The following is a 25,633-nucleotide window of genomic DNA, read 5'->3' as shown; positions in this document are numbered from 1 at the left end:
TGGTTTTTTTTTTTTTTGTGGTGTGCTTTATTTTTTTCTCTTTGCAAGGCGGGCGATAAAGCCGATGTTGCGCCCGGCGGTATAATGTATTTTGAGATTATTATAAACAAAACGCTGCTATTTACCAAAAAAAAAAGAACCCATTCTAATAGTAAGTGTTACTTTAAAATAATTTACTTTTTTTTCCTATTAAAAATTCACCCTTGCGCAAAGCGTGGAGAATTATTTATTTGTCAAGATTCATAAAGAAACTGCTGAACAAGGAAGCGCCATATGAGTGCGGGCCGTGGTCTCCACGTATATGCATATATATATATATATATTATGTATAATCTTATGAATATACCAAGGGTAAAATCTTGTTAACAGGTCGCAATTGTTGAATATCTGATAACTTGGTTCTTCTAAGTCCAAACTCATTGCTATGCTCAAGACGCGTGAGGGTAATTTTCACGAGAAATTTACATTAATTTTATTTTTGGAATATTTTCATAAATCTACGTAGCCTGCACCATATAAATAAATATATATATATATGTAGGTAAATTGATAATTCAGCACGTAAATATTTTTACATATTTGTGGTGTGGATATTATATCCCATCTCATTTGACATTTAGGGTGTGTTTGTTTTTAAAAAAATTTTCAACTCAATTCAACTAAACTCAATTTAATTTCACTTATCTTCAATTCAACAACACAATCATTACTTTTTAAATTTTTTATTTTTTAATCATTTAATTTAATTTTTAATATTAAATTCTCTCTAGTATTCATTACTTTTTCACACCTTTTCTCATAATTCAACGATACAATTATTACAAATCAATTAAAACCAAAACTCAACTCAACTCAACTCAACTCTAAATCCAAACGCAGTTATTCGTTCATTACATCTGAACGAGATCGAACGCAAATTCAAACTAAACGACCACCGTCAGTGTGCGGATCCCGGAAAAAGTAAAAATCGGGAAGGGGTGGCCAAAATGGATGATATACTACCATATGGGAATACCATACCAGGAAGATGGGTGGCAAAGTGGCCGAGCGTGTGGGGGCGGCTGATGGCGACCTTGATTTTCTCTCAGGACTGGACTGGACGTTTGGGATTGGGAGTTGAGTTGGGATTGGGAAGTCAGCCATGAAAACCCGCCACGTGTATGGGAGTACCTCTGTTCGTAAGAGGCCAGTACGCGGGTTTCATTTTGGACCCATTTTCTTGACAAAATTTTAAAGAACGAAAGGTAAAGAAAGTGACCCCAATTAGCATTTCCACTGCCCAGCATACATACACATATACATATAATATATATGTGCTTATTACTTATTTATCTATTGATTTATAGAAATTTTTTAAAAAAAAAAAAGAAGAAGAAGAAGAAGGAAGCATTTCCTTCCATCTACTACTACTCACTCTTCTAGAAAATCGACCAATGACATGGCACTGTTTTGAGTTTCCTTTGTTCATTTCAGACTTCTTTTTCCGTTCCCGTCATGTACCGGTCTGTCGGCATCAGATTCACATACACCATCATTGTTAATATCACGTTAACTAGTAACGGCTCGTATAACTCCATCGCTGAAACAGACTAATATCTTCACGTCAGATTGTATTAACGGATGTCGCGGAAACAATATGCAAACGGGACAGTTTTCGTCTCTGCTCTTCTTCATAGGATGTACCAAAAGACGAGAGAAGATTATTCACCCGGAAAAAATAAAATGAAAAAGAAGAGAGGAGATTTTCATAGTGTGATCGACGCGGGCATCAGTAGGATGTGGGCGTGTCATGGAATCAAGGGCTTGCCCTCTCTTTCACACACACTGTGCTCTGTCTTTGATCTCATCACATTGATCCACCAAATTTTATTATTGTTATTTATAAAAGAGAAAAAAAAAAGGCAAACTTTTATTTTGGGTTTTTTTTTTTGCCTTGGTAATAATCTAATGTAACACGTGTTCTTCGCTTACAAGCGTCAAGTCCCACCTCCATCTCCCTATATATACTCCTCCTCTCTCTCTCCCGCTTCTCCCCCAAACCTCACTCTCCTCTCTCCCTCTCCCTCCATCTCTCACTTTCAATTCTCTCATCATCCAAACAGAACACAAGAAATCATCCGATATTCCTACCAAAACCCACATAGGAAATACATCGTTAAACAAAAAACAATTGTCCTGGTCGGAAGTTGATCCTGGTCTCTTGAACGGAGCAAGAAGCAGAGGAAGGAAGCAACTTCAATGGCTGCTACAGCTCCGACTAGCAGCACATGGGTCATCAGCAAATCAAGATTCCTCGGTTCTCCGCCTCCATCCCAGAGCTCGTTCTTGAATTTGGGCTTCGGCCCTTCTCCCTCGAGGACCACCGACCGGCCCAGCTCCAGCTCTATCTCCTGCTCCCTCCACTCGCCCTCCATACTCAACTTCCCTTCATCAACCTCCATTGCCGCCCCCAAGGAGAGACCCGGTTCCGCTTCCTCCTCTTCCTCACAGCCTCAAAATTGGAACTTGCTGCAGCGGACGGCCTCGCTGGCCCTCAACGCCGTGGAGGCGGCTCTCGTCGCCCACGAGCGCAAGCACCCGCTCCCCAAGACCGCTGACCCTCGCGTCCAGATCGCCGGGAACTTCTCCCCAGTCCCCGAGCAGCCAGTGAAGCACTCCCTCCCCGTCACCGGGAGGATCCCGGAGTGTATCCAGGGCGTCTACGTCCGGAACGGGGCCAACCCACTCCACGAGCCAGTCGCGGGCCACCATTTCTTCGACGGGGATGGGATGATCCATGCGGTCCGGTTCTCGGGTGGTTCCGCCAGCTACGCCTGCCGGTTCACCGAGACTCACCGGCTCGTCCAGGAGCAGTCTGTGGGGCGGCCTGTGTTCCCGAAGGCGATTGGCGAGCTCCACGGTCACTCGGGAATTGCCCGGCTCCTCCTGTTCTATGCCCGGGGGCTTTTTGGGCTCCTCGACCCGACAAAAGGGCTCGGCGTCGCGAATGCTGGCCTTGTGTACTTCAACAAGCATTTACTCGCCATGTCTGAGGACGACCTGCCATATCACGTCCGAGTCAACCTGAACGGGGACCTCAAGACGGTCGGACGTTATGACTTCGATGGTCAGCTGAACTCGCCCATGATCGCACACCCCAAAGTTGATCCGGTCTCCGGGGAGCTCTTTGCTCTCTCCTATGACGTTGTGCAGAAACCGTACCTCAAGTACTTCAGATTCTCCCCGGACGGGAAGAAGTCCCCTGACGTGGATATACCATTGAAGGAACCCACCATGATGCACGATTTTGCAATCACTGAGAGGTTTGTGGTGATCCCGGATCAGCAAGTCGTGTTTAAGCTGCCCGAGATGATACGGGGCGGGTCCCCTGTGGTCTACGACAAGGAAAAGGTCTCGAGGTTCGGTGTCCTGGAAAAGAACGCGAAGGATGCCTCAGGGATTAAGTGGATTCCAGCCCCTGATTGTTTCTGCTTCCACTTGTGGAATGCGTGGGAGGAGCCCGAGACCGATGAGGTTGTGGTTATCGGGTCATGCATGACTCCGCCTGACTCAATCTTCAACGAGAGCGACGAGAGCCTAGAAAGCGTCCTGTCGGAGATCAGGCTGAATCTCAAGACGGGAAAATCAACCCGCAGGCCCATTATCCCCGAGACAGAGCAAGTGAACCTGGAGGCAGGGATGGTGAACCGGAACCAGCTTGGGAGAAAGACCCGATTTGCTTACTTAGCCCTCGCAGAACCGTGGCCTAAAGTCTCAGGATTTGCTAAGGTAGACCTGTCGACCGGAGAGATAAGGAAGTACATCTACGGCGAGGAGAAGTACGGTGGGGAGCCTCTGTTTCTTCCAAGAGGCCCCGACTCGGAGAGAGAAGACGATGGGTACATACTAGTCTTCGTGCACGACGAGAAGGAGTGGCAGTCGGAGCTCCAGATTGTGAACGCAGTGACCCTACAGCTTGAGGCTTCAATCAAGCTTCCCTCTCGGGTCCCCTACGGTTTTCACGGGACGTTCATAAGCTCCAACGACTTGGTCGGGCAGGCCTAGCATGGTCTGTCGGGTTGAGAGACTGCCTGGTCTCTACTTTTAAACTACGTATAGGTTTAATGGGTTCGGGAATTACCAGAGGGATGATTACGGATACGTCCCCGGAGTTCCCTCCCAGAGGATGAATTGGTAACACCACTTTTTGTGGGGCTGTTACTCAAGTTGGTCCTTATTGAACTTTGTTTTTTTTTGTTAGTTTTAAGGTTTGGAAGTAGGGAGTTTTTGAGGAAGCAGCTTGTAGCTTTTGGGTGTATGTATAATTGAAGCTCAGCTGCTTTCCTCCTTGTTCTCTCACCTCTGGTGTATACCAAACAAAAAATTTCTACAGTAATGAACATCAGTTTCCATCTCCTATGTACTCTGTTCTCGTGATTGATTATAAACTCGATATTTTTCCCGATATGGAAAACGACTAAGTACACCAACATTGCAGAAAATGCAGCATTCGGAAGCTCATAAGCACCTATCTTATAGAAATATACCAGATTTTGAGTACCCTCCGGGGGCCCTTTTCACCCCAGTTTTTCGGTCAATTTCATCTCATGCAGTGAAATGGGCCAATGAGTGTTATGGCGGCAGTCAATTTCACTCAGACACATGACAGGTAGATTACAACGAAAACTCAGACAAGGAAAGATTTTGCTTGTTGGGGGGGACGGTCTTTTATTTAATCTATTAATAATCTGATCTATCTTAATTCCCCCATAGGTACCTAAAACTGCATAATAATTAATGGGGGGCACAAGTGGATCGTCACTCCCTTTAAGCAAAAGCCAATGGGGGTCACTTAGATATGCCTTTTTCTGTTGCTAATGGGGGGAACGAGAAAGTTCAAGCCGGGGTGTCGTCCCTCGATTGGTGGCTTTCCCGATAGTTAGGTGCGTAATTCGACCAATCACCTCGTGCAACATCATAGTACTGTCCATTAAGAATGGACAAATTCGAGCAATCGTCTTTTCTTTTTCCCTCCCTTCTTGTATGCTTATGCTCAATTATCGTTTTATTTTCAACAAGTGGGGTGCAAAAGGATGATGATTTGACTCAATAACTGTCTGATGACTTCGACGAGATGGCGCTGTGAACAGGATGAAAAGTCAACTTTGCAGAGAGCCCTTTTGGGTGTGTGTTAGATTAGATAAAAAAAAAATCTATATATATTACTGCTGATGTTTTCTGCTTTTCTGGTTGGGAAATTTAATATTCATATGCATATGTTTCGGTGATGTCCCTTTTGGTTTGTGGAAGCCGATAGTGGAATGACTGTGACTGTGTTGTTGATTCATTGATACAGCACACTGGAAACCACCACTTCGTTTGCGGAAATGGGATTTGACTTTGCTCGAGCGAATGATTAACGCGAAAAGCCCATTTCCCGGACCAATGAAACCTCGCTACCAGGAAGCACCAATAAGCAGGAGGAGTCGCCGCAAGTGTCGAGAGAATTGAATGACTTCGAGCAAGAAAGTTTCAGCTGCTGCTGCCACCCTAAGTAGATAGGCTTCTCCTGTCAAGTTGGAGTTCTGTTTTAGCAGCACAGGGGGGGTTGGGATTGCTTCTGTCCAATCTCCGCTTTTCTGGGCAATACTCCAACTTGGCCAAGTTGCTCTCCGTGATGATCATCCATCTTATCCATTCTTCGGAAAGAACAGAGATTTATGGTACTAATTGCGATTGGGTGCACACCTCGTCGATGATAAGATAAAAGTCTCATAAAAGAACATATCAGCAAGGTTGATTCTAATTATAGAGGGTCTTATCAGACACGGGTAATTTCCGAATCGCAAAACATAAATTATTAGGTGGTGAGGGCTCAATGTTTCAGTGCACAGATGTAGACGTGATCTTAAAGAATAGACATAAAAGAAAGGAACTTCAGCCGCACAAGGAACGGTGTCCATAAGCTTCGTAGGTGTACAATCACAATGAACGATATATTATTAATGGCCCTTCCACAGTAGAAGCTCAAGAGGGAGCAATCATGCAATTGAAGTCATGGAAACAAAGGTAAGAAGGGACGTCTATTTCAAAGGACAAGCTCAGCTGAGCCCCCCCCTGAAATTTCGCTTCGTCCATTTGCCTCCGTATCCCCCGCAAGTAAACTTGAAAAGATCTCTCCATCCCGAGAAAATGATACTTGAAATGGACTTAAATCTCCGTAATGACTTGGTAAGAAAGAGTCTATAAAATTACAGCCCATGTGCTTATGAGCTCATTTGTGTTTTATCGTATAGTGTGACGGGACAGGATTACCGAAGAATTTTTCATCGATCGTACTAGGAGCGAGCTGAGTGACTACTTGCGATGGTCCGTCCAGTGAATAACAAATAAATCGAACAGTGACACAAGTGATGGTGAGATTTCGGCTGGGAGAAACATTTTCCGTTGCTTTCTGAGGAATCAAACAACGGAAATCCATGTGAGGTGACTCGGTCGTTAGTCCATAGAAGCTGTGGCATTTGGCATTCCAACAGTGACCGAAAGGGAAAAGTGGGGCGTCCACTGGACTGTGGATTCTATTATCTACCCTTCATCACCTCGTTAGCACTCGATAAGAATTTGACGGGTGACAGATATGGTTCGTGTCCTTACGCCCCTTCAAAGCGATACTTTTTTCCTGTGTTACAAGCATTACGAGGAGTGCCGCTAATCGATCGCTTAACTTGTCATCTAGACTCACATCTCGATATAGGAAAAACCCATAAAGGACGTACTTATCCTTTGATCCGTTCGATTTCCTAATGACGTCCATATGCTTTCGAAGCTGGCTAGTTCTTGCCGTCTCTTTCACAATGGCTTAACAAACACTTCTCGGATAGACATGCTCATTTGACCTTGCGTTGACCTCGATCGGAAAAAAAAAATGGCGTTTTATGCAAATTAGTAGTAAAACACGATCCTTAGATAAGCCTGCCGATGCAGTAGAGATTGGTTTTCGCAGGTTAGACGATGATTAGACCTATCAATAATAATGTACCAAAAGCATGGGAAAAGAGAGGCCGGGAAGGGCCGGGTGGAGCTGACCCGGGATGGGTGAAGGTTGCCAGAACGTTATATATATGTGTCATCACTCCAGGCCGACACAATCTCGTTACGTCTTAATTAAATCCTTGCATCAGCCATTTCTTATTTAAACATTTATAAATGACGGCCGGCAAATGTATTGGGAAAGAAACAATGCCCCAATCCGTGATGGTTCACGATGTACAAAACATTTATGTCAGGTTTTAAATGAAAATCATACTGGTTTTCAGGGGATTTCCAGTTTTCTGGTCGGGAAATTAATTGGAGCAAGCAATCATTCCTGTTTTTCCAAAAGTGAAATATTCCTTTCCACTGCTTATAATATTTGGCATCCTCCACTCACTCATCGCCATGTGCAGCCTTCAAAGTACTTTTCCTCTTTAAATCTCGTGCAGTCAAAATTCATTTTTTTTATTCCACATCGTGACAATATAAATAATATAAGGTTCTTTCGATGAGGAGCTAAGTCGAGATGATAAGGTTTATATCCATGATTAGAAGTTACATTTGGCATACTATTGTTGAATCTCGATGTAAGTTGAAATTTCATAGAAACTACAAGCGTCCTTATAATTTCTCTCTGTAAAAATTAATTTTTCACTTAGCCTACAAGTGATTGAATATCCATATTCAACCCGAAACTTCGACTACTAAATAGTGGGATTGGAGTCCATATAAACCCATGAACTTCTCCTGAATTCGCACCTCCACTTTATCAATCTATTGGCCTTCAAATCTATTCCATCATATGTGTCGGGAAGTATTAAGTAATATATAAATAAACTATAACGTATCTAATTATATTAATTTTTAAAATTAGACAATTGTAGTATTTCAAAATTTTACGGTCTCTCCCATTATTTGTCGGCAGATAATCTTGTTTTTGCGGGGTAATATATAAATAAAATGAATTAAATAGTTTCACCCAAAAATAAAAATAAGAAAATCATATATATATATATATATATATAACTTGGTTGTTTTCGGAGTACGCTAGAGAGAGTACGATTTCGATTTTCTATTCTCGTGACTGTGATTCGTTTTCGTTTATTTTTCATTATACTTTTAATAAATTGATTTTATTTATAATATATTATATTTGACTTTTGATAATGAACGAAAAAAACAAGTGCGTTCACATTGTTATTTCATTTTTATTAGGCAAATAAATTTATTAACGATAAAATAAATAATAATATTATATAATAATACTATAATAAATACGTTGCTTAACGATGAAGTAAATAATAAAATAATAAAATAATAAATTTATATATACGTTTACTTAACGATGAAGTAAATAATATATATGAATGTGTAATAAGAGTACAATTTGAATTCCATACTCGCGACTGTTATTCGTTTTGATTTATTTTTATTATATTTTTAATAAATTGATTTTGCTTATAATATGTTATATTCGACTTTCGATAAATAAACGAACGAAAATAATAAGTGTGTTCACATTGCTATTTCATTTTATTAGGCAAATGAATTTCTTAACGATAAAGTAAATAATAAGATTATAAAATAATACAATAACAAATACATTACTTAACGATGAAGTAAATAATATATTAACATGGATGTTTATTTTTCTATGAGTTTACAACAAATTAATCTTCATGAATTTCGTCATAAAATTGATTGGTAACTTACTCGAACAAGCAAGTGATTTTCTCACATAATACGGATCACATTCTACCCCTCTAGGGTAAGTGTTCGGATCATTATGACATAATGTTTTAATGTTTTAGGGTTTTGGGTAGTATGGGTACTACGGATTCTATACTACAAATTCATTTTTTTAATATATTTCACTAGATAAAATAGTAAACTTTAATTGATTTTGTCACATTTACTTAGTTGAAAGTTAAAATAGTAAACTTCATGAATTTCGTCATAAAATTTATTGGTAGCTTACTCGAACAAGCGAGTGATTTTCTCACATAATACGAATCACATTCTACCCCTCTAAGGTAAGTGTTTGGATCTATTATGACATAATGTTTTAATGTTTTAGGGTTTTGGGTAGTATGGGTACTACGGATTCTATACTGAAAATACTTTCATTTTTTTATATATATTTCACTGGATAAAATAGTAATCTTTAATTGATTTTGTCACATTTACTTAGTTGAAAATTAAGTAATGTATAAATTTCAAATTTATTTTACACAAATGTGTTTGTTTTTGTTGTTTACCAAGCACATATTAACTCTAGCATTATTCAAAGAGAATGACTACTAGTTTCATTAATTGAGCTATTTCGTGCGATATTGGGGGGAGTACGATTTGAATTTCATATTCGCGCGACTGTGATTCGTTTTCGTTTGTTTATTAATATATTTTAATTATAATATACATATTCGATTTTCGATAAATAAACAAACGAAATAAATAAATGCGTTCACATTAAACTACAATTACTTTTCAATTATTTTTTAGTATATTTTAATAACTTTATATTACTTATAATAATTTATATTCGTCTTTCGATGAATAAAGAAAAGAAGAAATAAATAAATGCAGTAACATTGCTATTTTGTTTTATTATGCAAATTATAATTTTTTATTTTACAATCTATAATTAATATAAAATATAAAATAATATATTTTATTATATTTATTATAATAATATACTTGTTTACTTAATTGTAAAGTAAATAATATTAATAATTTTCTCAAAATCTTATCGTACAAAATAATATATTCTATTCGACTTTCAATGAATGGAAAAAATCTCTATGAGTTTGGAGCAAACTATGATCGCATACAACAAAAAAGTCATACAGCTCAAAGAACTATTATGGTATGTCTACATCAAATGAGTAAAGTAAATGTTTTTTCCTTTATAAAATATAAAATATAATCACTATTTCAATAAATATATAGCAATTATATGAATTTCTATATAAACTTTGTTGAGTTAACTTTACTTAATAATAACTAAAACAATATCATTTATATTTATATTTTAATATATATAATTAGCGTTTATTGATGACTGTGTGCAAGTCTATCTCCCTAGTTTTAAATAAGTTTGGATCCCGAGTGGAGTGATAAGAACAAAGTTGCCCATAAATCAGGACGCTTCTACACGTTGATTGGTCAGGCCAATATCTCGTATATCCACTTGTTTGCCAACTTTTGGGATTCCTTTCATTATGTGGCATAGCAGAAAACAAACACCGACAATAACATATAATATATATACACAAAAAAAATGTTTAAATGTTCAGATATTATTATTAATTTCCTTCTAATTGTATACCTTTTTTATTGATAAAAAATTATCTACTTATCTTTGACAAGAAAAACAAGAAGAACAATAACTATGTTATGTGCATGGAATATGACGAACGACATGAGGTATTCCACACACTTTAATTCCTAATAGGAATTAATGATCTATGTCTCCTCCTCTCAGCACCAAAAGCTCATCGACTTCCCAAAGGAGATGGTAATGCAGTTGGACAAATAAAATTGTTACAAGCCGCATGCATCTCGCCTTTCAATAACTTACACGTGCACTATCTTTTCGACTTGGATGTAGTTTGCCTATGGATGATCTTTTCTTGCTTTTGATCAAACCCAAGAGCAAGGTTAGCAGTTACTAGATTACGCATACAAATTACCGATTGGATTCTAATTAAAGTATTACCTTAGAACAGATGAGACTCTTCATTCTAGTGGGTCGCATCCATGATGTAAAGTTGTGTATTCTAGATGGGACCATAGATAGCCCATCCAATTGGTTTTTCGCTAGTTTAATTCCATGCTTCTAGTCCTAAGCCTTGAGCAACAGTCATAATAGAACTCGACATTATGTATAGGGACAATATTGGCCATTGTCCATTACCCAAAAGGAAAAATGGCCCTTGTCGTGCCGGAATAAATTGACAGCAACATTTGCTTATAATTTATTAGGGGAAAAATAAAAACAAAAAAGTGGAAGAAGAGAAGAATATAATACACATTGCGTCTAGAGAATACAAGAGCGGTCCAACTTTAGCATTTGTGACATGTTAATATCATGAAGAATATTTATCTATATATATATATATATATATATATAGATATATTACTTCAAAAGAAAAAAAAAATCGTGTCATTTTCAATAATTTGTTTTGTGGCTTAATGTTATTGGTCCAACACACTCTTCCATGTTACACTCTTTATTGATTGGTGACATCATGGCATGCTTCACGTTCACCTACCAATGGCCATAACCTCTCAAAAGAAAGGGAAAAAAAAGAAAAATCCCAATCCGAGGATAAACTAATTAATCAATCTTCTTCTTCTTTTTTCAGCTGAAAAATTGCAATAACTATAACTTTTGCTGCAATGGTTTTGGGTATATACAATGTTGGTTGTTAAAGAACTATCATGTATATAGTGATCGTGACTCTAACAGACCTTTTTAGACCTCGTTTGGTACTTAGAAATTGAATGAAAATGAATGAAATGAATTATATATAGTGAAATGTGATTATGTATGTTGAGAGAAAAATAGTATGCGAATGAGCATATTTAATTGGACGAACTTATTCATCACTAGTTTTTTTCTACCCAAGTGTTGGCACGTGTTCTTTTTTTTTACACATCTCTACGTATGTTCTAATAGTTATTGTTGAAATTTTAAAACATCAATCATTTTATTAAAAATATTTTTGATCACCAATTGCAATTTTTCAGTAGTATTATCTTCACTTTTTTGGTTAAAAATTAGAGTAAGTTATTATAATAATGTGGTCAAATTAGCTTTTATAATAATAATAATGATATTTAAGTTAATTGCTAATATAGATTTATCAGCTACATTAATTAAGTTTAGAATTAGAATAAAGAATTGTTTTGTCCTCTTTCTAAGATAGTGTTCTGTCATCTTTAATTTTAAGTTTTACTTTTATTTTGTACATGAGATATATTATAAAATTTTCTTTTATAGAACCACAATTGTTTTAAAAGTTCTATATGTGATAATTAAATTTTTCATGGTGTTTATATTACTTGTGTTGTATATGTTTGTTTTAGCAACATTTTTTATAATAATTATTATGATTCATTCTTAACAATACAAATATTTTAAAATGATTAATTTCAAATTTTATAAAATAATCAATTAATAGGATTAGACTAATTTTGATGATTCAATAAATATGCAACTAATGTCTCTTAATTAGTGTGCAATTATATTTTTATTTAATCATTTCTATATTAGATAGATCTACTATATATATATATATGCTCAATTACATATTTTTACACATAAAATTTTATGACACATTTATTTTCATATATTTAATTCTATATAATCATAAATTTATATAACATAATGATTTTCATCTTATAACAGAAATTAGGTTAATAGTTTTTTGTTTTTAAAAAATTAATTTAATAATTTTGTTTTATTAATGATGGATCATTTATTACGATAGGAGTCAATTTTACTTATACGTATGGATGGGTTCTATACATTATATTTAAATATATACAAAATTAAATATGTTTATATATATTGTACATAAAACTTAATAGAAATTATGAAATGATCATCCTAACTCATTAAAGTTTCACCATAAGCAAATGGAGTAATAAAACATCATCTTTATTTAATTGTATTTCACTCCTGTGGACCAAACAGAACTTTACACTACTAAAAGAAATGCATTTACCGAGGGAACAAGTCCCTGGGTAAAGGGTTATTCCCCGGTAAAATTCCAAAATTTAAAAATATATATTTAAAATAAATTACTGAGGGAATAATTCCTCTGTAAAATTTCTTGGTAAAATTTAAAAAACCCAAAATAATTAGAAAGAGCGGGTCATAAATAGATGCATTATATAGTTACTTATCATTTTATAATGTACGTGAAAAGTTTTAAAAAAAAAGTTAAATCCAATATTGTGTATAATGCAAGTGAAGGTACTTAATTTTCACAACATTATCGTATTATTACATAATATGTGATGTCTGAAAATATAACTTTCAAAATAGAAAAATCATTTATACGTTATCAGATTTAATACGAGATAATTCTGTGATAACACTCTTCGCATCTATTCAATTAGAAAGAGCTTAAATATATTAACACTAAAAAATATAAATCAATTGGAAGAAGATAAATTATTTTCATTTCATTAATTAATAAACGACAAATGTAGGTAGATATCAAATATTATGATATGTGAAAGAATGACACCAATAGCAAGCAGCTTGAGTGTATAGATCAATCACCATTATATGTATAGATCATTTATTAATCACGCTAGGAGCACGATTAAATGACGTGTACGGGTATTCCCTCGGTAGGGAGGGTGTACTAATTCCATCAACATTGCAAAGTCAATTCTCCAAATCGCGAGAGAGCTAACCAGCTTCAAAGAAAATATGATCTAGAAATATCTCGAATGATCTAATGTTTTCATATTCCCTCGGTAGGGAGGTGTACTAATTCCATCAACATTGCAAAGTCAATTCTCCAAATCGTGAGAGAGCTAATCAGCTTCAAAGACGATATGATCTAGAAATATCTCGAATGATCTAATGTTTTCATAATGTGAGCGATACAATTTTTGTCCCGATTAGGACTAGTGTTTGTCTCATGTGAGGCCTTGTGCCATCATCTATTATACCTCGAAGGGTAATTTTATATGAAAAGTCATCTTTCATTAAAACATGCAGCCTCTGGTCCTTTTCACATCCCAAAAAGAAAAGCATCTTTGTGGGTACAAATGAAATAAGACCTTAATGTCGTATCATAAATGTAAAATTATATATATTTTCCACCAATATATATATATATATGTGTGTGTGTGTGTGTATGTATGTATGCATGTATCTTCTAGCAAAGGAGAGTAGGGAAGCTTGAGGAAAGAAGATTCTCTTCGGCCACATAAGTTCCAAGATAAGGTTCAAAGATCAAGAAAAGGCAACTGACATGTATAGATCAATCACCATTTTCTTATCTAGTGCCCTGGTTCACCGGTTAGAATAGCATCCGTCAGGAAGTTAAGGGCTCGGGGAGTCTATCAGGCAAGACACAAATTATAGACCTCACAGTGGAGAGGTCACGGTGGAGATGTCCGTTGAGAGAGCTCGTGTGATGAAACGATCACGATGAAATAGTAAATCAATCTTAATGGGCCTAAAATGTTGGACCTAATTTCATGCATCCCACTCCAGGAGTTATATCAACACGCTAAAATCCATAAATTTGGCAATCTTATTGGGGCTAAAGCCCATCTAGTATTCGGCAAGTAAGAAGCCTCTGTAAGTTGTCCCCATCAGTGCTTATATGGGAAGGGAGAAAACTTAATGGGCCTAAAGTAGGTCCACCAAGCTTCCTCTCTTGGAAATTAAGCCCATAAGAACCACAAGTGATCATCCGTTGGAAGGTAACGAAGCCCATTTAAGTACGGAACTAAAGCCCATGAGGCCCACTATTGCTTCTCCGTTTGAAGGAAACAAAGCCCATTTATGTATCTGAACTCGAAAAAGAGTTTATTTTAGTTTTCAACCTTTAATGCTCCATCCCATAATCTATTCATATCATATCATATCATAATCATAATATTATATTGTATTATATTATTATATTATATTATATTATATACTAGGCCCAACTCTGTGCGTTGCTGTGGGTTGGAAAATTTTCTTCAATTTTTTGATTCATCATAATGGTTTGTGTAATAATTAATATATTGTATAAATGAAACTAATAATATAATTACTTATTTTTAAAAATTATGAATTCTCTATTAATAATAAATAATTTATTTTTTCCTCAAAAGATGACATCATGTTATCATATATGATATCATTTTTGCTTTTTATTCCATAGTGTATTTTGGTCATGTAAATGGGTTGATTCTTGATTATAAAACTTGTAGTTTTGCTATTAAAAAGAGAGGTACAAATAAGATTTGAAAATAATATTAAGTGAAGGAAGACATGATGGAGTTTAAGAAAAACGAAAATGTTTGTATTTTATAAATTTATCAAATAAATTAACAACAAAACTAATTTCACCATTGGGTCTTCTTGTTTGATAAAAGGAGAAAAATATTACCTGTAATTCAAAAAGTATGAGTTTAGTTAATACATTTTCTTAAGATACAATAGAGGCGAAGAAAATTTGTGTTTGTGAATGAATATTTATAAAGAAAAATAAAGTAAACGATATATGTATAAGGTAAAATAGATAAAGAAAATAGAGTAAAATGCATACATGACATTATATTTTTTTAAGAAATAAATGGTCAACCATAACGATGGGGACATTTGACCTGTAGATGAATTAGTTTACACTACTACCTTGTTGGACGAAGGTTAAAAATATTGGACAAAAGAAGGAAAATATATTTTAAAAAAAGGGAGAAGGAAAAAGTTTCACACTTGTAAACTGAAATTTGAAAAAAAAAGTACATATATCGTGATTTATATATTCGATACTTCCAGTACAAAATTTCTTATAATCATTCAAAATAAAAGTTGCGGTAAAAGTGGTTTTTGAAAATAGTTTGACTATAACGATCGAATCATTTGGCATAATATGTCAATCGAATTACATGGTACTTTATTTAGGTAAAATTGAAATATTAAAAAAACGCAACTTTTCGATTTGATGATGGATCATTTGGCGTGACGCGTTGATCGAATTATGTGAAACCTTACTGGGATCAAATCTTAAAACGCTAAAAGGCGTAATATCGACCTTACGGTCGGATGTCTTGACATAAAGTGTGGACGAATTACGTGATACTTTATTCAGATAGGATTCGAAAACACTAAATGAGATGGGGGATTTTTAAAAATGAAAATTAGAAAAGAAAAAGGAAAAAAAAAAGAGATTACAATTGGATTATTTAGCGTAATACGTCAATCAGATTACGAGTATATTATTCGAGTTAGATTTAAAAATACTAAAAATGCATATTTTTTCCACCTAACAGTTGGATCATTTGGCGGAATGCATTGACCGAGATTTGTGTGAAATCTTATTGGAATTGGATCTGAAATAACAAAAAAAAAGGAGTAACTTGTCGACGTTATGATTGAATCTTTTGGTTACGTGGTATTTTTTCGGATCGGATTTGAAATAACTAAAAAGATGTAATGCGTCGACCTTAATTACGATCGGATTTTTTTAGAAAACATACCGATCGAATTATGCAGTGCATCTTTGAATCAGATTGGAAAATACAAAAGAAAATGAGTTTAATTATAAAAATTAAAAATTACAAAAACTAAATTTAGAAAAAAAAAAAGAGGTGGCGAGCGGGGAAAATGTGCCCCTCGCCTCCCCCATGAGACATATGAAGTATACCATATATATATATATATATATATATATATATAACGGGTAAATTGCACCGGTGGTCTAAAATGTTTTACAAATGTTTCATGATGGTCCAAAAAGTTTTTTTCGCTACATGATGGTACAAAATGTTTCAAAGTTGTTCCATGATGGTACAAACCGTCAACTCGAGCTTGACGCCGTCAAGCCGACGCTGACGTGGCTACTACGTGTCACCTCCTTGCTGAAGTGGCCGAAAATTTTTAAATAATTCTAAAAATTTTAAAATTTTAAAACTTTTAAAAATAATTTTAAATTTTAAAAACTTTTAAAAATAATTTTAAACTTTTAATTTAAAATTTTAATATTAAATTTAAAATAATTTCAATTTTTATAAAATTATTTAAAATTATTTTTAAAAATAAAAAAGTTATTTTAAAATTTTTTTAATTTTTTTTAAAAAAATTAAAATTATTTTAAAATGTTCAAAATTTTAAAATAATTTTTTTAATTTTTTTTCTAAATTTTTACTCTTTTTTTGTATTTTTTTATTATTTTTTATTATTTTTTAAAAAATAAAAAAATATTTTAAAATTTTTAAAAATAATTTTATAATTTTCAAAATTTTAAAATAATTTTTTTTTATTTTTTTTCAAAATTTTTACTCTTTTTTTTGTATTTTTAAATTATTTTTTTGTATTTTTTTGGACTTTTTAAAATTTTATTTTGTCTTAAATGACGTGGCGCACTATGATTGGTTCCACGTAACAAAAGTGACACATAGGACGCGCCACTTCAGCAAAATGTTAACGGCGTCAGGGCCAATTGACGGTTTGTACCATCATGAAACAATTTTGAAATATTTTGTACCATCATGTAACGAAAAAAACTTTTTGGACTATCATGAAACATTTGTAAAATATTTTGGACCACCGGTGCAATTTACTCATATATAACACATGAAAACGGGCCCATCAGCTTCCGGTGGCGAGCGGGTGGATTTTCCCCACTTGTAGCCACCCCTTTTTTTTTCCTTTTTGATTTTGTTTATTTAAATGAACAAATAATCTTGATAATATTAAATAAACTAAAACAGAGAGTCATTTGTTGTTCACATGAATGATGGAAGGGGGAGGGGTTGGGGCGGCCGGGGCCTTCGCGGCGATTTGGACACTACTATCACAACTTGGTTAACGATGATCCCTCCTCTTCTTCCTTTTCATTTTGACCTCGCCCGATGTTTTTTTTTTCTAAGAACTTTTAATCTATTTTAGAAATAATTTTTTTTATTTAAATAAAAATTCACATCAGTATTTTTAGGCTGAAAACTCGTCGGTCGCAAAATGAATAAATTGAGGGTTATAATTATATTTCAAGCAAAAAAGAAAAGATTAAAATTATTAATATCTAATTGTTTTTTTTTCCCTGTCTTGCTTGATATTTTATATTTTTATTTTTATTTAATTTTAAATTCTTTTTTGTCCAGATTCCATATCTGAATCGAACCATGAAATGCTTCCGGTCCTGAGCTCCATGGTCATGTCTGACATCTGCGGGCAAGAGAGGAGAAGGAGAGCTTTCTTTCTTCTCTACTAATCAAAGCCGGTAACTTCGCTAAAGTGGCAAGTGACCCACTTGAGGAGGAAGAAGGAGAAGGAGAAGGAGGAGGAGGAGGAGGAGAGGAGTAACCGACCAGAACCGACCACCTCTGGGTCAGTCAGGTCAGGTGCCCAAGAAGGAAACTCATTTCCAGCCCTGAAAGGAAATGGCGGATCGGAGAGCTATCCCCAGCGAAGGACTGCTGACTTACATCTACATTCTCATCTACATCGCCCTCTCCAGCGGCCAGATCTTCTTCAACAAGGTCTATTCTCGCCTGCCCCCCCTTCTGAATGTAATGCCGTAGATTATCGATGTTAATTGGTGAATAGGTTTGCTTAAGCTGAGCTGGAGGAACCACCGATTCTACACCTTCCGCGTATCGTGGTTTGATTGAATTGGGGAATGAGATGATGAGATGCAGCTCCGGTTGAATGATGAGGAGGTGAATTAGCTGTTGAACTGGTGGAAATTAGATGCAAAATCTACTCGGGTGCGAGAGGGGATGTGTGTTCTTGCGCGCTTTTAACGACTATCGGACCGAAACCTCAATTCAGGATGCTCTGTGTTTTAGTTTTGTCTGTTGCTGATGCCATGCTCTTGTGAATGAATGCAGTGGGTGCTGTCATCGAAGGAAATGAATTTCCCATATCCTCTCGGATTGACTCTGCTTCACATGATCTTTTCATCTGTCATGTGTTTTTTAGTCACCAAAGTTTTCAAGGTATGTAGTTACTGGATCTTGTTTAGGTAATCTTTCACAATCTTAGGTTGTCCTATCTTATAGCTGTCTTGAAGTTATTTACTTCGTTGACAGATCATGAAGGTTGAAGAAGGTATGACACCAGAAATGTAAGTGGCGGTCTGTGCCGGAAACAACATGAAGAAAAGGGATTTTATATATATATATTTTTCCCTAAAATGTCCTGCCCATTTTTTTAACCTCGTTTTGCAATTATTTATGAGAGATTGAACAGTACTAGGTTTGCACTGTGTAAAATCTAGAATTAGTTTCTTAGTTAGTTTCTGAGTGAATTGAGGTGCGCTTTGTCAAACCTAAGGAAACATTTTGTATGAATGACGGACTCGTTGGCTAGTCAAGTTTCAGGCACCATATTTGCATGCAATTCTGAGGCCAATTTCTGTCCAGAAGTTCAATGCAAAACTTTTAGTTCAGTAAAAACAAGATTAGAGCATACGATTGCCTTCTTTACCGTAGAGTGTAGCCCTTGCTTTGGATTAGCTACTTGCCTAATTATGTGGTCTCATATTTGTCCCTCTGCTTGACTTTATTCCACACTTATCTATTCAGATATGCTACATCCGTGATTCCAATTGGTGCAATGTTTGCTATGACTCTTTGGCTCGGAAACACTGCTTATCTTTACATTTCTGTGGCTTTTGCGCAGATGTTGAAGGCCATCAGTATGTTCCTACTAGCCTTTCTTCCTCTGACCTTGTTATTTAACTGCATGTTCAGAGCCTTATTTATTTCTCATTTTGAAAAGCCTGCTTCAGTCTTTATTCTCAAGTTTGCATCTCGATGCTTTTGTTTTGTAATGGCTTGCTGATTTCTTGAATAAACTTTTGCAGTGCCGGTTGCTGTTTTCATTCTTGGTGTGGCAGCAGGGCTCGAAGTAATGAGCTGCAGAATGCTTCTGATTATGTCCACGATAAGCTTAGGGGTTCTAGTTGCTTCAATCGGAGAAATAAATATCAGCTGGATCGGAGTTGTTTACCAGATGGGTGGTGTTGTTGGTGAAGCTTTACGACTTATTTTCATGGAGATTCTTGTGAAGCGAAAGGGTCTAAAGCTAAACCCCATATCTCTCATGTACTATGTGAGCCCCTGCAGGCACGTCCCATTTTTATGATTATCATCTTTCATCCAACTGAAAGCAATTTATTTATGGGGACATAACCGAGGGAACTGTACTCTGGTAGATCAACAGAGTCCTCATAGGCTCTCCTCATAACTGTGAAAGATGCTTGACCGCTCCCAAGAGTAACTTATGTGTGGTCTAAGTGTTAGTTTTATTTTTTTAACGGAGTATGTCCCAACTATTCAAGCCTCGTGCGGGGAGTGCATTTATAAATTTATTATATACTTGGAGCATTTCATGCATGCATACAAGACTAACAGACATGAGTTGCTACATCTGTTTCCCTTTGCAGTGCTTTATGTCTCTTTGTTCCTTGGATCTTTCTGGAGAAGCCAAAGATGGAAGCAAGCGGAGCTTGGAACTTTCAACCCATTATTTTGACTCTCAACTCTCTGTGCACTTTCGCGCTTAACCTGTCAGTTTTCCTTGTGATTACTCACACAAGTGCTCTGACCATCCGTGTTGCTGGAGTGGTCAAGGATTGGGTCGTCGTCTTAGTTTCCGCTCTTCTCTTTGCTGACACGAAGCTGACCTTGATAAATCTGTTTGGCTATGCCATTGGTAAGTTCCAGCACAAAGTTCTTTTTGGAAGATTTTGAGATAATGCTTGTGTAGTGTAAGCCATAATCGCAAAATTTGAGAGAAAAAGTTGATACTGCAAATTCTTACTTACCTGGGTTAATTTCGCAGCAATTGCTGGAGTAGCAGCATATAACAACCACAAGTTGAAGAAAGAAGCTTCCCGAGACAGCTCAAGCAATGAGCCACTAGAACAATCCATACCCTTAGCATCTACCTCAGCTCCCGACAAGTAGCAGTATTGTAGAGAGTTCGAAAGACTTTGCTGATACAAACGTAAGGCTTCCCACAAATTTTTTCTTCAAGGAACACTATTTTTTCTCCTTGATACTGTCACAAACGAGTTTACTCTCTATCCTGTGTGTTCAGAGCGTGGAACCGAGCAAGCCCTTAGTCAACAACTGGGTATCTTTACTTTTCAAAACATAATGTAGATTTTTTTTTTTTTTATTTTTTTTTATGGATAATCCGAAAATGTAGATTTGATATGATAAGCCATATGACCTGTCAGGGAAACAGTTCTTGAGGAGATTACATGCTTTGCTATGTATTGGGTCGAAAAGCGAGTTGGTGTCGTTTCCTTCCTAAGTCGTTCGTTTCGCAGGTTGGAAGCTGTTTCTAACAGAATTCCTTTTTCTGACATTCTTTTCAAATAGATAAAAAAAGATTTATGACTGCTCCAAGCAACTATGTGGAGAAGAACATTACAAGCCGAGTAGTTTCAGAATGTCGAATTATTCTCATAGCACAGATGATTGTTCATTTGTAGAGCAACTGCTGGAAATTCTGATAATGTCGATGCGAAGATGTCTCTTATTTGAAGCCAGCTTTTCAGTGTGAAGGCCTCGATATGCCCATGCATGAAGGTTTGAATTCGTTTCAGAAATAAGAGCTTTTCGGTGTGAAGGCCCCGGATATGCTGCCAATGCGTGAACGTCTAAATTCGTCTCGGATTTTAAAGAACGGAATTTACACCTTCATTCTATGTTCCTTCTTCTCCCCTTTCCTTTTTCTACTGAAGCAAATAAGCGGTTTGGATTAGCACGCCGTCACCCCCGTGGTCTCGGCAGCTTTGACTGGCATGACTACTATGCGCGGTTGGGCTTCAGACGGATCTGGATTTGGCAAGCTAGGCCTACGAGAGGCTTCTGGACAACGGAAATTGAGATAAACCAAGAACCTCTAGAACGGTCGTGTTATCCTTGGAAGATTCTAGATTAATTGTTGGACTGTCGGTCAGTAACGGTGACCTCATCGATGACGTCTTGACATTGGACAGGATCTAGAACAGAAGACAAGCATGCAGCTCTGAACATTTGTCTTTTCAATTTTGACACGCCTCCCTCAGACTCAAAAAGTCTTGGCACAAAGATTTAGTTGTTGGGTCAATCTTGATAATAGAAAGTAAATAAGGTTTGGTGGTATCTGCACATCTGTGCAATCTAGTTACCTGTAGAGTATGAGATAATTCAGAGTATTCAGTTAAAAGTCTTATATTGTGGTTGATTTTATAGTTAAATATAGTTAAATTTTGATTTTAATTGGATTATAATGATTGTGTCGTTGAATTACGAGAAAAAGTGTGAAAAAGTAATGAATAGTTGAGAACATGACACGAAACACGAATCCCCACCATCGTATGCTCATGGGTACTCAATGAGAAATATCATAGTCGGTGGGTCCAAAGTCCTTTTCACATGTTCCTTTTGCGGGCCCGTCTTTTGGATTTTATAGTTTGCGTTTGTGGTGAAATCTTCAGAGAGAATAACAGGAGATGAATAGGAAGTCGTGGCTGGACGAGGAAAGCCAAATGGAATTGGTCCTCTTTATCTTTATTATAATTATATAGATATATGAGAAATCTCCTGAAAATCCTAGAAAATATGGACAAACTGCTATAAAAGCTCAGCCTTGCCGTCGTTATTCTCATCACCTATTGATTTTGCAGAGTGAAAAACCAGAGAGTGCCCGATTGGTATCTAATTGGTTCGTAGTTAGTTGGCGACGTAACGATGTCGGAGAAGGAGGTGGTACTGCTCGATTTCTGGCCCAGCCCTTTCGGGATGAGGCTGAGGATTGCCTTGGCCGAGAAGGGGATAGATTATGAATACAAGGAGGAGGACTTGTGGAACAAGAGCCCGCTCCTACTGAAGTCGAACCCCGTCCATAAGAAGATCCCCGTCCTCATCCATAAGGGTAAGCCGGTGTGCGAGTCGCTCATCGCGCTCCAGTACGTGGAAGAGGTATGGCCCCATAAGTCTCCTCTGCTGCCGTCTGATCCTTACGCGAGAGCCCGAGCTCGGTTCTGGGCAGACTATATCGACAAGAAGGTATAGCACTTGACACTTTTTCAAATATTCTGACGGTTCTATGGGCTCCGGATTCGATCAATTAATAATGGAAATGCTTGTTGTGCGTAGTTATATGATCTCGGTCGAAGAACGTGGGCGACTAAAGGGGAAGAGCAGGAGGCAGCCAAGAAGGAGTTCCTTGATAGCCTCAAACTGTTGGAAGCGGAGCTCGGGGACAAGCCCTACTTCGGGGGTGACAAGTTCGGGTTCGTTGATGCGGTTCTCATCCCGTACTACAGCTGGTTTTACACCTATGAGACCTGCGGCAACTTCAGCATAGAGGCGGATTGCCCCAAGCTCATTTTCTGGGCCAAGAGGTGCTTGGAGAAGGAGAGCGTCAAGAAGTCCCTCCCTCCCCAGGAGAAGGTCTACGGGTTCGTCTTGGAACTCAAGAAAAGACTGGGGCTTCTGTAATTCCTGAATTTCGAAGACGACTGTGGCGGTGAAAAAATAAAATAGTATGATGTACTGAGAATACCTTAGGAATGATGTCTCGTGATTGTCATGTTTCGAACCGTCATCTGTTAGCGACTAAATAATAAAGTTTTCTGATTCTGATCATGTCATTTCAGCCCGTTGCATACACATTTATTTTAATTGCATGATCAACGGTAAGATGACTTATTCTGGATTGCTTATTTTCAATTTCGGCATGATACTTGGTTGCATGAGCAGCAAGGCAGATCTCGTCGATCAACAAGCGAAAGAAACTCATTCTGTCTACTAATAATCAAATCGGGCCAAGCACATCAGCTTTATATCCTCACTTAGATGAAGGCGTTTTGATCTTACACTGGTTTCCGGGAAATTAGTAACGGGTGATGCGTTTTGTGATTTTGCCCGTATGGATGGGCTTTCCGGCTTAGAGCCCCGAAACTACTGGTAACTAAGCTGCATTGCAGATCATGTTGAAAGTGATTTCCTATGAACCGAAAACTAGCTATCTGCATCAGAGAATAATCGATTTCTGAACTGAACATATCAATCAACTGATTCGAAAAGCCTAATCATGTCTAGCAAAACGTGTTATGATGGAAAGGTCTCTCAGTCGGAGAAATATTACTGACATCAATAGAACGCATTCACTGTCCGAGTTTTCAGGGGCAGAGTTGTTCTAACTATTTTATATATTATCGTTGTTCCAATTGTTGCAGCTTCTTCAATTTGCCTGATAATCTACCCTTGCGGCTGCTCACTTGAAAGATGAAGAATCTCATACTAAAAATGCCAATATCGAGAACGTCAAGCACATGATAATTAAACAGAGGCCTGCAATGTTGAATTGCAACTTGGTAGGTGAATGACTACACCGGGAAAGGGGTATGGTTAGAACTTTTGCAGCCACAGGCACTGATATCCCAAAGATCACCTATAAATGAACTCATAATTCTTGATCAGTTTATCGAATTGGAATATATCAACTTCTGCAGAGCCAAAAAAAATAAAAATATAAAAAAAATGGAAGAGGATCATGTAGACATCCCCTCAGGCTTTCCTGGTTACTCTCTCCTTATGAAATCTCATTTGATTGATTGTCGGATTTGCAGGCAGTGGAGCAATTTCATAGTCATCTTCAACTGCCTCCCATAAGTCAGCACCCTCCATGAATGCCTTCATCTTCACAGCCCAGGCTTGATAATTCTCCCCATTAAAGACTGGTACAGTGATGGAGGAGAAGGAAGAACCAGCAGCTGCAGTTTGATCCATCTGTGCACTCCTCTGAGTCTCAGTATCTTCCTCAAGTCAAAGAATCCTTCTCACAATCCCTTAAGATCTCAAACAGCTCTGATACCACTCATATTCCTTATACTCTCAATGATTTCAAGCAGATGTGCTTTAATATACACACTCAAATTACTCACTTCTGCAGATTTGCAGAAAAACTAGAGAACAGATTGAGAGAAAAGAGGAGAGTGAGAGAATGAAGAGGAAACTATCATTAACTGAACGTACACATTGATACAAGCCTTCCTTACATATAAATAGACACAAACAAGCAGAAAGTAACTGCTACCTACGGCTAATATTTAAAATTCAAATCAGATAGACAGGTAACTTAACTGTCAAGAGACAGTTACTTGACAGACAACCAATCAGCAAGTTACAGGCAAACACTAGTCAAGACACGACTTCTGTATGTCCTTGAGACACATCTAACAACATCAAGGAAGAGTGTCCGAAGCTCATTTCCTGGGCTGGGAGGTGCTTGGAGCATGGTCAGAGTGTCTCCAAGTCCCTCGCCGACCAGAATTAGTCTATCTGATGGTTCCCAAGTTGAAGAAGTGGAACGGGACTGAGTAGCTTTAAGCAGGATAAAGTGAGAAGCGTTTCTGTGAATCATCCTGCCAGTCTGGAATTGTGGTTTCAGCGATTAACATATTAAAGAGATCGTAATGATGTAGCGGTTAGTGACATATTGCTTATGTAATAAAGGGAGTATGTTATATTAATCAGCTAAGCCAGCTCTAGTCCATGTCATCTACTCCGACCCTGTGCACTTACCGGTTCATTACTTCCCGAGGCCTTACAACAAGGTTTTAGAGCCCAATAGCATTAAGGACATTCCCCTTGCCCTCTGAGCCAGCATCCTGCTCTTTGCAAAAGCGCAAAACATCCAGGGCGGCGATGCAACCTCCAAGGCAATTCGTTGTCTTTCCTCTCCTCTCCTCTCGGTACAGTGGATGAAATTATCGATCCATGCACCCGATTTACATGCAAATGAACCAAATCTAGCAATGGGCATCGATGATGGTTTTCAAAATATTTTGAACAAAGACTTATTTTTCAAATTGTCCTCAATTCCTAGAGTTGCATGTTCATCTACTCTTCCCATACTAAAGAACCATTAAATGCC

At 37.0% G+C, this 25,633-nt stretch overlaps 3 protein-coding genes across 5 annotated transcripts; all 3 read left to right on the top strand.

The window, feature by feature from the left end:
* Positions 1-2,016: 2,016 nt before the first annotated feature.
* Positions 2,017-4,398, top strand: LOC116189437 (9-cis-epoxycarotenoid dioxygenase NCED1, chloroplastic-like). Its single transcript, XM_031519097.1, has one exon. It carries the CDS (start codon positions 2,239-2,241, stop codon positions 4,042-4,044), a length of 1,806 nt encoding a protein of 601 aa, XP_031374957.1. The 5' UTR covers positions 2,017-2,238; the 3' UTR covers positions 4,045-4,398.
* Positions 4,399-17,873: 13,475 nt separating this feature from the next.
* On the top strand, positions 17,874-21,250 carry LOC116212523 (probable sugar phosphate/phosphate translocator At3g14410). 3 transcript variants are annotated; one of them, XM_031547197.1, is made up of 8 exons: positions 17,938-18,231; positions 18,583-18,690; positions 18,784-18,818; positions 19,279-19,391; positions 19,560-19,821; positions 20,142-20,410; positions 20,540-20,704; positions 21,085-21,250. In XM_031547197.1, exons 1-7 carry the CDS (start codon positions 18,133-18,135, stop codon positions 20,662-20,664), a joined length of 1,011 nt encoding a protein of 336 aa, XP_031403057.1. In that variant the 5' UTR covers positions 17,938-18,132; the 3' UTR covers positions 20,665-20,704; positions 21,085-21,250. The 3 variants fall into 3 exon arrangements, with proteins under 3 accessions (XP_031403041.1, XP_031403057.1, XP_031403050.1); XM_031547190.1 differs by lacking the exon at positions 21,085-21,250 and adding an exon at positions 20,798-21,016; XM_031547181.1 differs by lacking the exon at positions 21,085-21,250 and having other exon boundaries at positions 17,874-18,231; positions 20,540-21,016.
* Positions 21,251-22,294: 1,044 nt separating this feature from the next.
* LOC116212541 (probable glutathione S-transferase) lies at positions 22,295-23,345 on the top strand. Its single transcript, XM_031547210.1, has 2 exons — positions 22,295-22,758; positions 22,849-23,345. The coding sequence occupies exons 1-2, from the start codon at positions 22,441-22,443 to the stop codon at positions 23,191-23,193; spliced, it is 663 nt and encodes a 220-aa protein (XP_031403070.1). The 5' UTR covers positions 22,295-22,440; the 3' UTR covers positions 23,194-23,345.
* Positions 23,346-25,633: the final 2,288 nt, after the last annotated feature.

Source organism: Punica granatum, chromosome 1, assembly GCF_007655135.1.
Source record: "Punica granatum isolate Tunisia-2019 chromosome 1, ASM765513v2, whole genome shotgun sequence".
Lineage (NCBI taxonomy): Eukaryota > Viridiplantae > Streptophyta > Magnoliopsida > Myrtales > Lythraceae > Punica > Punica granatum.
This window is presented reverse-complemented; position numbering and strand designations above follow the sequence as displayed.

Bases quoted from the DNA above. Each gene is read 5' to 3' on its own strand.
- LOC116212541 (XM_031547210.1), top strand. From the start codon at position 22,441: ATGTCGGAGAAGGAGGTGGTACTGCTCGATTTCTGGCCCAGCCCTTTC. The intron at 22,759-22,848 runs GTATAGCACTTG...TGTTGTGCGTAG, and splicing joins CAGACTATATCGACAAGAAG to TTATATGATCTCGGTCGAAG.
- LOC116212523 (XM_031547197.1), top strand. From the start codon at position 18,133: ATGGCGGATCGGAGAGCTATCCCCAGCGAAGGACTGCTGACTTACATC. The intron at 18,232-18,582 runs GTCTATTCTCGC...GAATGAATGCAG, and splicing joins GCCAGATCTTCTTCAACAAG to TGGGTGCTGTCATCGAAGGA. The intron at 18,691-18,783 runs GTATGTAGTTAC...CTTCGTTGACAG, and splicing joins TAGTCACCAAAGTTTTCAAG to ATCATGAAGGTTGAAGAAGG.
- LOC116189437 (XM_031519097.1), top strand. From the start codon at position 2,239: ATGGCTGCTACAGCTCCGACTAGCAGCACATGGGTCATCAGCAAATCA.